Source organism: Sceloporus occidentalis, unplaced genomic scaffold (assembly GCF_023333645.1).
Source record: "Sceloporus occidentalis isolate IW3139 unplaced genomic scaffold, rSceOcc1.0.p SCAF_20, whole genome shotgun sequence".
Lineage (NCBI taxonomy): Eukaryota > Metazoa > Chordata > Lepidosauria > Squamata > Phrynosomatidae > Sceloporus > Sceloporus occidentalis.
In genome coordinates this window covers 7,924,434-7,940,921 of record NW_028317000.1, presented here as the reverse complement: position 1 = coordinate 7,940,921, position 16,488 = coordinate 7,924,434, and the positions used below count along the sequence as shown (strand labels likewise).

At 45.6% G+C, this 16,488-nt stretch overlaps 1 protein-coding gene across 16 annotated transcripts in view; it reads right to left on the bottom strand.

Moving 5' to 3' along the window:
- Positions 1-16,488, bottom strand: part of TPM3 (tropomyosin 3) — a 69,022-nt gene that overhangs the window by 39,152 nt on the left and 13,382 nt on the right. For 3 of the 16 annotated variants that reach the window (XR_016272167.1, XM_089483694.1, XM_089483692.1), the window contains exon 1: positions 12,969-13,182. The exons of 8 other annotated variants lie outside the window; for them this stretch is intronic. Coding sequence is in view for 6 of the 8 variants with exons in the window: in XM_089483694.1 (XP_089339820.1) it covers positions 12,969-13,100 (132 nt within the window). In the remaining 2 variants the exon portion in view is untranslated. Of the gene's footprint in view, positions 1-12,968; positions 13,184-16,488 lie in introns of those variants that run through there. 5 more of the 16 variants (XM_089483693.1, XM_089483691.1, XR_016272168.1 and 2 more) reach the window with 4 other exon arrangements.

Sequence of the window (16,488 nt, the reverse complement as noted above, 5' to 3'; positions counted from 1 at the left end):
TGTATGAAATGGCAAAACCAAGTTTTGCTATTTGGAATTTATATTTTTAAAAAATATTTTCAAGCCGCAAATGGTTGAATCCATGGATAAGGAATCTGTGTATATGGAGGGACGGCTGTACTTTTCAAACAGAACAAGTAGCAGAAACAAATGTTTTTAAAAGTAATTTCCCAAGATTGTTACAGCCGAAATATTGTGACCTCTCAAACCTCCTGGATTGCAATTCCACAGGTTAGAAAGCATAGAACTGATGGCTTTGAAGAGAAGGATGGTAAGAAGGCACTGTACTGTTCTAATCTATCTTGCTTTAATTGGTTATTATTATTTTTTTAAGTGTAGGAGTCCAGGTAGACAACAAGTTGAACATGAGTCAACAGTGTGATGAGGCAGCTAAAAAGACCAATGCAATTTTAGGCTGCATAAATAAAAGGATAGTGTCTAGATCAAGGGAAGTAATAGTGCCACTCTATTCTGCTTTGGTCAGGCCTCACCTGTAATACTGTGTACAGTTCTGGGCACCACAATTCAAAAAGGATGTTGAGAAACTGGAGCATGTCCAGAGGAGGGCGACTAAAATGGTGAAGGATATGGAAACCATGCCATATGAGGAACACCTTAGGGAGCTAGGGATGTTTAGCCTGGAGAAGACAAGGTTAAGGGGTGATATGATAGCCCTGTTTAAATACTTGAAAGGATGTCATATTGAGGAGGGAGCAAGCTTGTTTTCTGCTGCTCCAGAGAAGAGAACAGGACCCGGAACAATGGATGGAAGCTACAGGAAGAGCTTTCAGTTCAACATTAGGAGGAACGTCCTGAGAGTAAAGACTGTTCAGCAGTGGAAGATATTCCCTCGGGGTGTAGTGGCATCTCCTTCCTTAGAGATCTTTAAACAGAGGCTGGATGGCCATCTGTCAGAGATGCTTTGATTGAGAGCTGCATGGCAGAGGGTTGGACTGGATGGCCCTTGCTGTCTCTTCCAACTCTATGAATTGTTTAATATGGGACCAGCTCCCTGCTCTGCTCTGAAACCCACAGAGTGACCTCAGGCAAGTCATTCTCATTCTCAACCTCAAAGGAAGGCAAAAGACCCCCATGCCCTGGAACAAATCTTGCCAAGTTGCTGCAAGTTGGAAATAGCTTGGAAGCAGACAACGACAACAACATGGCCATAGCTGGATACTATTTTAATCCTGAGGTTCTCTATGTCTTTAATTATATTGTAATCATTTTAATGTGTAAGCTGCCTCAAGTTCCCAACTTGAGGGAAAGGGAGGGTGTAAGAAAAATTAATAACTCCCATCATCCCAAAACACTGGCTGTGCTGGCTAGAGTTGTTGAGAGTTGCAGTCCAGCAGAAGCTGAAGGAGACATTTACAGCGTTATGCTTAAGCTTTCTGTACATTTTATTCAACAGTGGCTCTCATCTGAGACTTGATGGAACTTCCTCCCAATTATCCATGCGCCGGAGTGAGGCTTTGTGAATCCTCCTGTGCTTACTCAGGGCTCTTAATCTTCCTGTCCCCTTAGGAAACTTTGAGGAATTTCCTAGAGAAGATTGGCTTTCTCAGAGGCCATATCCACAACCCCCCACTAACACAGCAGATTTTCTTTATATTTTCCCCCCTTTTAAACCCACATCTCAGCCCTAGACAAGGAGACTCCCTTTTTGGCGCAAATAACTTTGAGCTGAGGTCATGGCAGATCTTAAGCTCGCACAGATGTTCAAACACTGAGCCCCCACAGTTTGTCTCTGGGCTTCTGTACCAGGGTGCCAGTCGCAGACTCACGGCTGCGTCACCGTCACTGGGGCCCAGCAGCCATTTCTAGAGTTTGCCTTGGGGTTTTTTGTCTTCTGTACATGCCTAACCCTTCCCCCAACTACCGAAAAATCTTACAATTGTGCTTAGTTTGGTGACTGTGACCGAACACAGAAGCAGGCATGTCAAGTATGCTTGGCCTTCAGCCTCTTTCTTATGGACAAATAGTGGTGTTGCTGTCAAGCGAAGAGCCAGACTCTGCTGAAACATAAGCAAACAGGACCTGAACGAACTGAGGATAGGAGTCAAGAAAGGACTCCCTGCTTATTCTAGAGGCTCTAGTCCAAAAAAGTAACTTCTGTAAGCTCTGGAACTTGTGAGGACACATGAATGTTTCACTCATGTGCATGCACAGGGATCATGCCCATGAATGTGAGGACAGCCCTGTGAAGTGGGCCAGGCCCAAGACACATTCTCAATGTAAATATTTTATATCAAAATATAAAAAATATGGAGGATGAAGCAAACTTGTTTTCTGCTGTTCCAGAGACTAGGCCACAGAGCAATGGATTCAGACTACAGGAAAAGAGATTCCACTTCAACGTCAGGAAGAACTTCCTGATGGTCAGAGCTGTTCGACAGTGAAATACGCTGCTTCCGAGTGTGGTGCCGTCTCCTTCTTTGGAGATTTTTAAACAGAGGTTGAATGGCCAACCACTGGAAGAGCTTTGAGTGTGTTTCTTTACATGACTGGATGGCCCTTCCATCTCTATGATTCTACGATTCTATTGTGACTCTCGTGGCTGAGCAAAAATCTTCCTCTTTGAGCCCAGTGTCCCTTCTCAGGTGTTCTCTAGATGTTTTGGACCACAACTCCCACAAATTTTTCTGAACTCTCTTTGTGTAAGAAGCTAGAGTCTGCCTAAATCTTTAAAGAAGTCACGTTACTGCGACAAGAGCAGCAAATCTACACAATGTCCTATCAAGAGCAAGACCTCACACACATAAAGTGCACATTTTGTTTGGTCAATTAAACAAGCTCCTAGTCCTCAGGACTAGCATATATATTTAAATGGGTGTGGGAATGAACTCTCCAGCACCAGGAGGGAGGCAGAAAGACATGTTCAGTGGTTAGATGTGGGGCTGGAACGCACAGCATGACTGGTAAAACCTGACTTATCCTGCCAAGGTAGGCTTATCTTTTCCCAAGCTACCAGATGGAGCCTTACCTAGAATCAGATACCACAAGAATCATTCAATCCATCCCCACTGCCATACAATAGAAGCATTCCTGACGGATGGCCACACTACCTCTGTTTAAAAACACTGAAAGACAGAGATGCCACCAGGTTGCCCAAGAGCACGTTTTAGAAGACTGACAACCCTGAATGTTGTGCAGTTTCCAGCTCTCAGTGACAGATACCAGTTCTCTGCTCCAGAACAGCCACAGATAGTAAAGCACAGATATGCAGGAAAAAGTGGCCTCGGGGTCTCAGTCGGTATTGCAACATGCACTGCAACCACAAGTCAGTGCAGGCAGCTGCCACACAGATATGGAGTTAGTACAGACCCCTTTCCAGACCTCAGCATCTAGTTTTAAGCAGGAATCAAAGCTGGGCGTGTGGGTTAAATCTCCCTAAAAGCCATGGTGCCTGGGGGAGTCTAGGAATTATCCTATCTTGCACCAAAGCAGCATCTCCAAGCTCAGAACAGAGCTGCCTGCAGCCACATATTGATAATAACTTAGCAGCCGAATGCCTCCCAAGTGCTCAGCCACATCTGAACGCCAGAAGCAGACTAGACGCAATGCAACGTGGGTGATCCTGGAGCTGAAAGGAATGCTAGCAAGTTAGCTGCCTATTTCCTATCAACACTCGCCCACTTCAATTTTGACCATGTCCCCCCTGAAACCCCGCAGTCTCATCCTCCCCCAATTCAAATAAACCAAGCAGCTTCCATCTACAATTTTTTAAGAATCAAATCAGCGTTCCTCCTCTGGCACAAAACACACTCCATTTAGAAATCTTTGGGCCTCCGAGTGCTTTTGACTTGGGGCTCCTGGAAGACACCAAAAAGCACTGACAAAGAAACTAGCCCTGAACATCTGGACTTTCATGACATCTGGCCACGGCTTTCTCCTTCCAGTTTTGGAGCATTCTTCTGGATGATTACAGAGCAAATGATTTCCAAGGATACTATACTGGCTGCCACACAAACCTGGAAGGCGATTTCCCCCCTAGAAAATCCTTGGCCAAGTTCTCATATTAGAGATCTGCCTGCCCTGCTGTTTTTGTTTTGGGGGAGAACTGGGGAAACCTTTACTACTCACCTTGGAACAAGAGACATTTGTTTCAAACATATGCAGCTGTTTTATACCACCCAACTCAAATCCATCCAGACCATTGCTGTCTTCCCAAGCATCAGCAACTACCCAAAGCCTGAGAGCCAAAACACACTGTAGAAATAATCCAGTTTGGATTATCTAACTGCCCTGGCTCAATGCTAGGGAATTCTGGGAATTGTAGTTTTGTGAGACATTTAGCCCTTTTATCAGAAAGCTCTGGTGTGACCACAAACTACCATTCCCAGAATCCCCTAGCACTGAGCCAGGGCAGTTAAAGTTGTGTCCAACTGGATTATTTCTGCAGAGTGTTTTGGTCCTGAGACAAAAATGCAAGCAGAGATTCTTTTAACTGGAGGAATTTCCAGCTGGCACAAGGGGAAGAAAGACCTGCTAGTCCACCATATCAGACGGCTGAGGTGTGTACATACATACATACATATGCGCATGCAGTACACAAGGTTGGGAGTGGGATTTCGACAGTGAGTTCAAAGTAAAATCTAAATGTTTCAAATGGCAACAGCAGCAAAGTTGTTTTTAATCCTGGCTATTCACAAAACCATCAACAATGACACAAGCAACCTCAAAACAGGTAGTTGATATGCTTGCTATAGGACTCTTTGCCATTTTAGATGCCACAAACTCACACATCCAACAGTCAACTGGAACCTCCCCACCCACAGGCAATATAGTCACTGTTATTAATGGGACGAAAGTTGTAGTTTTCACTACAGCCATTTGTGACCCTCCCAGAAGCACACAGGGACAGGTGGCTGTACCCTTTGTCATACCTCTTTGGGTTATAACTGGCCGGGCATTTCACCTCATCTGGGGGCAGGGGCCATCTTACAAACCAAGTATGAGGAAGCTCTTTGAGCCTGAGAGCCAAATTCAATTTCAGAGGAAGCCATGCAGTGCTTTCCAACAATGGGCAGTCCACAAGATTCGAACCCCAAATGAAATACAGTTGGCTCTTCTTATCCATGGATTCAAGCATCCGCAGCTTGACAATATTTTTAAAAAGTGTACATTCCAAATAGCAAACCTTGATTTTCCAGTTTATATAAGGGACACCATTTTACTATGCCTTTATATTTAATGGGACTTGAGCATCCACAGATTTTGCTATCCACAGGGGTTCCTGGAACCCAACTCCAGCAGATACCAAGGGGCCACTGTACATTTTCTCTTACCAAATGCCTCTCTTCCTTTCACCAAATGCATCTGAGGAAACAGACTTTCATCTATGAAAACTCATGCTGGCAATTTCTTTCTTTCAGTTAAGAGGAGCTACAAGATCTCTCTACATTTAGAAAAGAAATTTCAACCTTTAAAAAATCGGATTAGGTGGGAATACAAATACAGGGGATAGCACTGTGGGGAAGGGCCTCTGGGGAGACTCAGAGAACCAGATGCAGCCTCGGGGCCAAAGCCCTCGCCAACAGCCCTCCCTGCTCAAGTTGTCTCCAAGTGACTAGGCTGTTTTATACTGGACTGTTCCTATCAAGACTGAAAGGAAGATTGGGGTGGGAAGAGGGGGACAGATTGCCTCCCTCTCTAGACTAGCTGTCTCCCTTGTTCAGATGAAGGAGAACCAGCTATAAATCTTAGCTCTTGGCTAAAGGCCTGCTGACATGTTATTTTCCCAGCAAGACTGAAAGCTCTTCCCTTCCCAGACTAGAAAGCTTGGGGGTGGGGAAGAGAAGAAGAGATGGATTCTATGCATTTGTTATCCAATTTAAGGGGTTTTTGCCTGTTCATTTGTTAGTCAGGCGTGTGGCAAGTGGCTTAAAGCTACTGAGGGAGGGAGAAGAGAGATCAACCCTTATTCTCTCATTACAAGTACCAATGAGACGACAAACAGAGAACAGAAGAGCCTCTGTGCCAGCACCAGTGAAGTCAAGAGCTTGGAGGTCAAAACGCTTCTGGGATGGAGGGAAAAACCACCAGGATTTAAGCGCCACATGTTAATCCCAACCAGCCTTCTCAGCAATCCTTGCATTTCCTGTGCATAGCTAACCATCTAAAGGGGAAAAAGCTGATTAACAAAACATTGCATGGATGAATGCAAGATTGCCAGAGATTTATCCTCACCAAAAGATGTGGCTTCCCTCACCACTTCCCTTGTACCGTTCTTTCGTCACAGGCTCCATCCAGCTATATCAGATGTGGGAGCAAACATATATTGGTGGGAAATGGGAATACCGTATATACTCGACTGTATATATAAATCAATCTCATGTGTAAGTTGAGGGCAGGCTTTGGGGTCAAAATTATGGATTTTGATATGACCCGAGGATAACTCGAGGGTCAAACCTGCACGTGAAAACCCCCATTATACCCAGCAAAGGAAAACAATGTCAAAGAACTTACAAAATCCCAGCAGGCATCACTGTTTGTGCTCACCCTAAAGCCTGGATGGATGAGATAGTAGAGAGAGGTCAGTGCTTCCAGGATAGATTACACTCTTGCCTTTCAGTTCCCTTTTAAATGAGAGTTAAGGTACAGTACTTATATTGACCTGTAGATAAACTGGCTCAGGTTTTTGGGGTCAATTTTTTGACTAAAATTTCTGGACATATATGAGTCTATACAGTAATCAAATATGACAGGGGCAGGAGAGACACACGACCAGGATGCAATCTCAATGCACCCTTTCCCAGGCAGTATGGCCAATGGCTCCACTGGGTAGGAGATGATGAGATTTATAGTCCAGCACACCTGGAGGGTTCGGGATTTTGAAGGAGTGTCACACTGAAGATGGAGCAAGCTTGTTTTCTTCTGCTCTGGAGACTAGGACTCTGAACAACAGATGCAAGCTACAGGAAAAGAGATTCCAGCTCAACATTAGAAGGAACTTCCTGACAGTAAGAGCTATTTGACAGTGGAACACATTCCCTTAGACTGTGTTGGAGTCTCCTTCTTTGGAGGTCTTTAAACAGAGGCTGGATGGCCATCTGTCGGGGGTGCTTTAACTGAGAGTTCCTGCATGGCAGCGGGTTGGACTGGATGGCCCTTCAGGTGTTTTCCAACTCTATGATTGAAGAAGGCTAAGAGAAGCAGGCTAAGAAGTGGAAAATCCATAGCCATACACTGAATTTTGCCTCCTCCCTGTATCCTATGATACACATGTAAAAGCGATCAGCTCTCATGGTCTTGTACAGCAATGATTTAGGAGCCAAGAGGTATTTTTTATTTGAACAGCAGAGGTGAGACTCTTGTGCCTTTCTTCCAAAACCATTTTTACAGCTTCTTAGGCTCCTCCATAATTTTTCCAAATCTTGTTGTTGTTGTGTGCCTTCAAGTTGTTTCCAATTTATGGTGACCTTAAGGTGAACATATCACAGGGTTTTCTTGGCAAGTTGATGTAATCCCACCTCAATCCGCAGGGAGAGGCAGGAAATATAACTAAAATTATTATTACTATTATTATTATTATTAAGTTTCTTCAGAGGCAATATGCCATTGCTATTGCTATCTTTTGAGGCTGAGAGTATATGACTTGCCCAAGATCGCCCACTCGGTTTACATGGCCAAGCTGGGATTTGAACCCTGGTCTCCAGAGTCACAGTCCAACGCTCAAACCACTAAAACAAAAGAAGCATATTCCTAGAACAGTGGCTCCCAAACCTGGCTCCTCCAACTTTTTTGGACTTTAGTTCTCAGAATCCCTAGCCATCTTGGCCAACAGTTGGGAAGTCTGAGAGATGAAGTCCAAAACATCTGGAATACCAAAGTTTGGGAACCACTGTTCCAGAGGATATGGTTACCCTTTAAAACAAATCACTCTCACCCAATTTTTCTTTCTAAACCAGAAGGCACTTTCTGGTCCGTTTTGGGTTTTTGCAGAGTGGGGAGAAACACAAAAAAGAATAAGTCCTCTGGTCCTTCAGAGTCGGCCACTTCACCAGCGCAGGGGTGAAAGATCAGTTTTCCTAGGATCTCCTCATGCAATCAGGAACGGCACTTTGCAAAATATTTGCACACACTTGCTTTTGTATAAGCTCAGACAACAAGCTTCAAACAGATATAGGCAAATCAGGCCCATTTGTGATAAAGAAGAAAGGCAGGCAAGCAATGAAGTCAAGGCTACAGACCAAGATGGAGAGACATTTCATGCACACCTAGGACTGGGTCCCAAGAGGCAGGAAAACACTGCTCTGAAGTCCCAGCAGTCCTTGCAAGATTGTGGCTGTATCCACTACTAGCCACACGGACTACCAAAAATGGCCCGAAAGCAGGGGGGGGCAGTACTGGAAGTGGGGAGACATCTACTTCTGCTTGAAAAATATGTTTTTGGATTTTTAATATTCAATCTTAAAGAGTAAATGGGTCCTTGCTACCTACTGAAGAGGGACAGTCTCACTCCTGGAGGCTTCCACGTGTGTCAATCACTCTTTTAGGGGTTCACAAAAAAGCAACTCTGGGAACAGATCATTATCAATCAATCATAAGTTGGTTATACATTGATCGTAATTTGATCCTAAATCATTCATAAATGTGGTCATAAATCATTCACAACTTGGTCATAAATCATTGACGTCAAGGGCTGCAAATACAATATTGGGAGGGAAGCATTTTGCCCGCCTTTGCCTCAGATATGAGAAGAGCCCTGGCTGGATCAAACCAAGAGCCTATGTTATACAGCATTCCTCAAGTTATCAATCTGACAAAAATGTCCAAAGCAGCCACCAGATCCTCCACGGAGAATTCTTAAGCCAATGTGAATTTTGAAGGCTTTCATGGCTGGCATCCATGGGGTTTTTTGTGGGTTTTGGGGGCTATGTGTCCATGTTCCAGAAGAGGCTATTCCTGACGTTTCGCCAGCATCTGTGGCTGGCATCTCCATTCTCTGAAAATGCCAGCCACAGATGTTGGCGAAATGTCAGGGATAAATTCTTCTAGAACATGGACACGTAAGCCCAAAAACCCACAAAAAAACCCCCAATTCTTAGGCCTTTCAGAAAGGGACAAATTACACCGGAAGTGGGAGGCCTGTAACTGATCAGCTCTGTTTCTATGAATGTTTCTTCCTTTTGGAGGGAGAGCTAATTGCTAGCCCCACTTTCCACAGACTCTAGTCTTTTCAGCCGGTTTCCCCCATGACACAACCTCCTCCAGCCTTGCAAAGCGGAAAACTGGCTCTGCCTTGCAGTGTCTGTGGGCACGGCCCGCTTCCAGCCTGAACCGCCACTTCATTTCCTGAACAGGACGGCAATCGGTCGCACAGCCCAGATCCCATTCAGAGCTGGCTTTCCGGGAAACGCCTTTTTCAAAGAATGATCTCAGGCTGCTGTGCGCTCACTAAGGTGACACAAAGGGACAACTATGCTGAGGTTCACTCTCTTCCTTCCTTCCTCGCACTCGACTCCCCCAAAACATGCCATCAGGAAGCCATGCCGCCCACACCCACCTCTTGCCCTGGGCTTCAGGGCGACTTCTTTCCTTCAGCCCAGACGCAACTGCTATGGCCAAAAGCACACTCAGCATCATGGGCCCAGGACTCCTAACGGCCCAACCAAACTGGGTTTGGGAAGCGATAAAGAGGTTTTATCCTTGGTGGAGTGGCATATGGGGTAACAAAGACATAGGGAAGAGTCAAAAACAGGATGATGGGAGCACCATCCTTTTTGGACTATTATTATTATTATTTTATTTTCTTATATCCCACTTTTCTCCCAATACAGGGATTCAAGGCGGCAAACAAGCATAAAAGAATACAAATTAAAATCAATACAAAATATTAAAATACATAAATATGGAATTTAAAAAAACACTTAAACAATTTTAAGGATTAAAACAGTTATAAATTAAAACACAAACCATTAAAATTTGTATAGCCCAGCATTAAAAACCCAGTCCTTCTGACTATCGCTTATGTCTCTGTTACCCCACATGCCACTCCACCAAGGATAAAAACCTCTTCCCAAAACCAGTTTGTTTCGCATCCATAGAGTCCCAGGGTAAGGACGGAATTATGACGATGGTCCAAAACACACTGCAGAAATAATCCAGTTTGAGACTGCCCTTGCTCAGTGTTAGGGAATCCTGGGAATTGTAGTTTGTTGTGGCACCAGAGCTCTGTGGCAGAGAAGGCTACATGGCTCACAAAACTACAGTTCCCAGGATTCCCTAGCATTAAGCCAGGGTACTGAAAGTGGTTTCAAACTGGATTATTTCTGCTCCATGTTCTGGACCTATAAGGGTCCCAACATCTCTGACTTTACGTCTACATCCACTCCAACTAGCATTTCTCCAGGATCTTAGGCAAAATCAATGCAGAAATGAAAGAACATCCTTCCTATCAGCTACTCCCTGATTTGATTTAACTTGAAACACAAGGGAATGATCCTGGGCTATGCAGCCAAGCCAAATTTCCAACTAATACCAAAATACTTAAACCATTTCAAGCTTGTAAAGAGATCTTGTAGCACCTTTGAGACTGACTGAAGGAAAGACATTGGCCGCATGAGCTTTTGTAGACTTTGCTCTACTTCCTCAGATTCATTTGGTGAAGCATTTGAGGAAGTAGCCTGAAGCCTAGGAAAGCTCACGCGGCCAACGTCTTTCTTTCAGTCAGTCAGTCTCAAAGGTGCTACAAGATCTCTCTACATTCCAATTCTAGAGACTAACATGGCTGTATCTTTGAATTCATTTCAGGCTTATAATATATATCAACCATTCCAGTATAACAGCTACGTCCTGTTCGACAGTCACTGACATGGTTAAAAATTGTCCCTTTGTTTGCACAGTAAAGGTGTGGAGGTGGAAACGCCTCCGATCTTTGACCTTTCCCTGAAAAAGAAAATGGAACGGGTGGCATAATGCACAATGTTAGGAGAACTGGCAAGGCTCCAGGGCCTATCTAGCCCAGCATCCTGTTTCCTACAGTGGCAACACATCTCCATTTTTGGTCCCTGCTCTCGACTCACGAGTCCTTGATAAACGCATCCGTCTCCATGTCCAACCTGTCCCCTCCTCTTATTAAGCCGTACTTTTATCCCGAGATTCTTAAACAGGGGCAATTAATTTAGATCACAAGCCTAAGAAAAGTATTATGTGGGCAGTGAGCAGCTGGACACAACCTCCGCATCTGAAGGCATTATATCAAAGGGCAGGAACGAAGCAAAGCAAAAAGGACAGGGGACACCGACTGCTTTCCTGCCTCCTTTGGTCCAATCCAAACTGCACAAATAATCCAGTTCGAGCCTCTTTAACTCGATGCCAGGGAGACCAGGGAATTGTAGTTCATTGTGGTGCCAGAGCTGTCTGACAGAGAAGGCTCAATGTCTCGCAAAACAACAACTCCCAGGATTCCCTAGCTCTGAGCCAGGGCAGAGAAAAGTGGTCTCAAACTGGATTAACAGATGCTAAAACTAAATGCAGAGTCCAGGAGACTTGGGCAGCTATGGAACAAAAAACTAACTTTTTAGAACCCTATAGCAGTCATGACAAATAAAGCAGAAACCTTTAGACTCAAATCCTGAAGGCGAGTAAAAGAAGCCGGCCATTATCCCCTTTGCCCCTGAGCTGGGACTTTCCCAGAGGCATCCTTGCACTTCTTGACTCTAAATAATGGTTAAGAGTACGATCTTGATCTCAAGAGGTAATTTGAACTCGGGATCCTTCCTGCCTCAGGCAGCTATTGCCTGCCAGCCTCCCTTGTTTGGGGGCTTCCCAGAAGCACTTTGGTGGAGGCCGCAAACCCTACTTTGGGGCAGAGCTTTTTCAATCTGGCCCAAGTGGGTCCTTCTCAAAATGGCTGGTTAGTAAGACCAATGTTCTTCAAAAGCCCAAGGTGAGTGTAGAGGAACTATGTCTCCCTTGCCAGCCCCTCGTGGTCCCTTTGGGTGCGACCGGCAGGGCTCCTCTTCTGTGGATAAGGGTTTCCATTTGGGAATACTGGGCAGCAATGGAGAATCCCCTCCTCTCCACCTGAGGCACTGGAGGCACACTTTGGCCAAGCACAGGGGATTCTGGGCTAATTTCTGGGGCGGCTCTGGCAGCCACACCCCAAGGATTCTGGGTAAGAGTGCCCCATAACTCCACCCATCCACCTTTGGCCAAAAGCAGAGGATTCTGGGTAAGCAGCGCCTGTACCTCCACCCCTCTCCCTCTCAGACCAAAACCAAGGGGATTCTGGTTAAGATAGAAGTGCCCTGTGTCGCCACTCACCTCCTCAGCCCTCCAAAGACAGAGGGATTCTGGGTAGGTATCACCCCATATCTCCACCCACCCTCCTCAGCCCAGCCAAAGGCAGAGGATTCTGGGTAATTCTGGGCAAGTCACACCCTGTATCCCCACCCACCCTCCTCAGCCTGATCCAAAGCGGGGGATTCTGGGTAAGCAGCACTTTGTATCCCCACTCAACCCCCTCAGCCTGCTTACAAGAAGGGAATTCTGGGTAAGTCACGCCCTGTGTTTCCACCCACCCTCCTCAGCCCAGCCAAAAGCAGAGGATTCTGGGTAAATATCACCCCATATCTCCACCCAACCCCTTCAGCCTGGCCAAAAGCAAAGGGGATTCTGGGTAATTCTGGATAAGTCACCCCCTGTCTCTCCACCAACCTTCCTCAACCCGCCAAAAGCAGAGGATTCTGGGTCAGCATCACCTCATATCTCCACCCACCCTCTTCAGCCTCATGAAAGGCAGGGGATTCTGGGTAAGTCACAGCCTGTATCCCCACCCGCCCTCCAAAAGCAGAGGATTCTGGGTAAGTCACACCCTCTGTCCCCACCCACCCACCTTCAACCTGGCCAAAAGCAGAGGATTCTGGGTAATATCTCCACCCCTCGCCCTGAGCCTGTGCAAAAGCAGAGGGTTCTGGGTAACCCTGGATGCCTAACCCCCGGTCCCTCCTGGGTCGGACCTGCTCCCGGGCGCGGCGCTCGGCCTCGGCCTCCCTCTGCAGCCTCTCGGCTCTCTCGTCGGCCTCGTCGGCGTGCTGCTGCAGCACCTGGATCTTGCGCTTCACCGCCTCGATGGTGGTCGCCCCCGCCATGGTCCTCTCTCCTCGCCGCGCCTTCTGCCTGCCGCCGCTGCTGCTGCTCTCCACTCGGTCCGCGCCTCGCTCCCGGCAGCCCCCGCGCCCCGCCCTGAAATAGCCGCCGGACCCGCCCGGTGACGTCACGCGAGGCCCCGGATGCGCAGCCCAGGCCCGCGCTACTCCCAGCCGCGCTCCGGGGTTGCCATGGCGACGGGAGTAGGCCTCCCTCAGAGACTGAAAAAACCCGCTCTGATAACGCTTTGGGATCAGAATCCCATCGCAGTGGAGACCATGGAGGCATCCGCACTGGAGGAATAACCCAGTTTGGCACCGCTTTAACAGCCCTGGCTCAAGACTATGGAATTCTGGGAGTTGGAGTTTGTTGTGGGCCCACAACAAACTCCAACTCCCAGAATTCCATAGCCTTGAGCCAGACAACAAGTTAAAGCGGGGCCAAACCGGGTTATTCCTCCAGTGTGGATGCAAGAGTTAAAAACAGACACTCCAAATCCCTCAGTCCAAACCTCTCCCCCTATTAAAACAGAATTAAACAATATAAGAATTAAAACATACGTAAAAAAGACAATAAACATAAACACTGCACAGTCACAATAAAGGACTCTCTAGGCCAGCATTCTGTTCCCCAAAGCATCCAAACCAAAGCCCATAGAAAGGGTTGGCCCATAGGGAAACCATACTGGCCCATAGGAGCCATAGGGATACATTGGGAATAGTTGCCCATAGGGAGACCTTGGGGAATATTTGCCTATATGGATACAATGAAGAATATGTGCCCATAGAAAAATATTGGGAATTACTTGCCTATAGGGAAACACAGAAGAATACTTGCCTATAGGGATACATTGGGGAATACTTGCCTATAGGGAAATATTGGGAATTACTTGCCCATAGCGAATCAATGAAGAATACTTGCCTATAGGGATACATTAGAGAATACTTGGCTATAGGGAAACTTTGGAGAAAACAAGGTGTGCAGAATTATCAATGCCTCATTCTGTGCAATGCTAGAACTTGGGAGCCTGAACCAAAATGTAATGGCAGTGCAGAGTTCTTATTTGGGTAGGACCAAGCTTCGTTTTGCCCTCTTCAGTAGCTTATAGCTCTACCCCTTCATTTCCCACTTCTTAAAATCTGCTAGTTCTGCATCACCTTGGCCAGGGTCAGCATCCACATCCAACACCTGGAAGGACCACCATTTTATTAACCAAAATGCTCTTGATATAACATTGCTGTGGAGCATTATGGGGGTGAAATATGAAGTTGAAGGCTTTCATGACCGGCATCCATAGTTTTTTGTGGGTTTTGGGGGCTATATGGCCATGTTCTAGAAGAGTTTATTCCTGACGTTTCGCCAGCATCTGTCGCTTTGGCATCTTCAGAGAATGCTGGCATGGAAGAGAGCGGGGTATATATACTGTTGGTTTCTCTCAATCACTTCCTCTCAACCAACAGTACAGTGGGTCTTTATTATCCACTGAGGTTTGGTTCCAGGACCCACCGTGGATAACAAAATCCGTAGATGCTCAAGTCCCATTAAATACAATGGCACGATAAAACGGTGTCCCTTATATAAAATGGAAAATCAAGGTTTGCTGTTTGGAATTTATACTTTTTTTGGAATATTTTCAAGCCATGGGTGCCTGAATCCATGGATAAAAAAATCTGTGGGTAAGGAGGGCCAATTGTGAGTGTGTGTGTGTAAATAATAATAATAATAATAATAATAATAATAATAATACACACGTTTGTGTATGTATGTGCACACAAACATATTTATTTATTCTCTCTCTCTCTCTCTCTCTCTCTCTCTGTATATATATATATATATATATATACACACACACACACACACACCCCTCTCTTCCATGCCAGCATTTATTTATTTTATGTATTCATTTTCTCTGAGGATCCCATCCACAGCTGCTGGCGAAACATCAAGAATAAATTCTCCTAGACCATGGCCTCATAGCCCAAAAAACCCACAAAAAAACTATGGATGCTGGCCATGAAAGCCTTCGACTTCACAATAATAATAATAATTATTATTATTATTATTTTTCACCACATCCACGATCAGTAAATAAACCGGTAAGGGAAACTGATGCAGGAGGTGGTGTTACCAGAGGGATGTTTTGTCAGGATGCTCTTTAACCCCTGGGCTGGTCTCAAAACCCAGCCATCCATCATTGTGCCCCTGTCTAAACAAGTCATTATTAAAACCCTGTGCTGCTTTGGCCATACAAATTCCTCAGTCCTTTCCCACCCATGCAATCAAGGTTATTTGTACCATTAAAGAAAAAAGGGGGGGGGGGGAAACCTTGTAACCCAGGCCTGAAGGGTTGGGAAAGCTGCTAGGAACATATATGGGCATGAGAACTAGATTTAACCTCTGCAAAACAGCATCTGGGGCTTTTTCTGGGGGAAGGAGCCCGGCTGGGAAACATTCCATTCCTGTGAGCTCTTGCTGTTTGCATGGACACCCGGATCTGGACTCACACATATACACACACATATGCGCTTTCTGACACATATCCCGCTCACAAGCCTTTCCCCCTTCTCTGATCATTAGAAGAGAACCTAATTCCCAGATGGTTTGCTGCTGCTGGAGAATGGCTGAGTTCGGCTGCATCCACACTGGGGAAAAAACCCGGTTTGGCACTACTTTAACTGCCATGGGATTCTGGGAGTTGGAGTTTGTTGTGGGCCCAGAGTTTATCACCCTGGGGCTGATTTCAACATTGAAGAGAGACTAAAGTGCATGTAAAGCATCCCGCAAATGAAGCGGAAATGACGAGTAACTGCGCGAACGATTATCACATGCGATTGCGCGAATCAAGTGATGCCGGCAATGCATTGTCACTGAAATCCCGAAAGTAAAAAAGTGTGCATAATTGCGTAATAATAAAGGATAACTACTGACCTATTTTTCTCTGATGTTTATCACACGAAGGAGATTGGGAATTTATCCCATGAATATCCCCCCCCCAATCACTTAATTACGTGAAACGATCCCACATGACATTGCACAAAACCCACCATTAAAGTGGTCACAAAGAAGCATCAAAGTGCATTTTTTCACTTTCGGGATTTCAGCGACAAAGCATGTCCAATTTCACTTGATTTGTGTAATTGCATGTGATAATTATTCGCGCAATTACCTGCCATTTCCGCTTTATTTGCGGGATGCTTTAAATGCGCTTTAATCTCTCTTTAATGCCAAAACAAGCCCCAGTGCGATAAACTCCGCTGTTAATTTCTCATTACTTGCTTATTACATTAAACATGTTTTGTTCTTTTCAGTACATTTTTGTACATTTCCACATATATAACCTAACGTCTGCCTTGAACGTCTCGTTTTTAATTCTCTCCTTTTAAGGGCTTT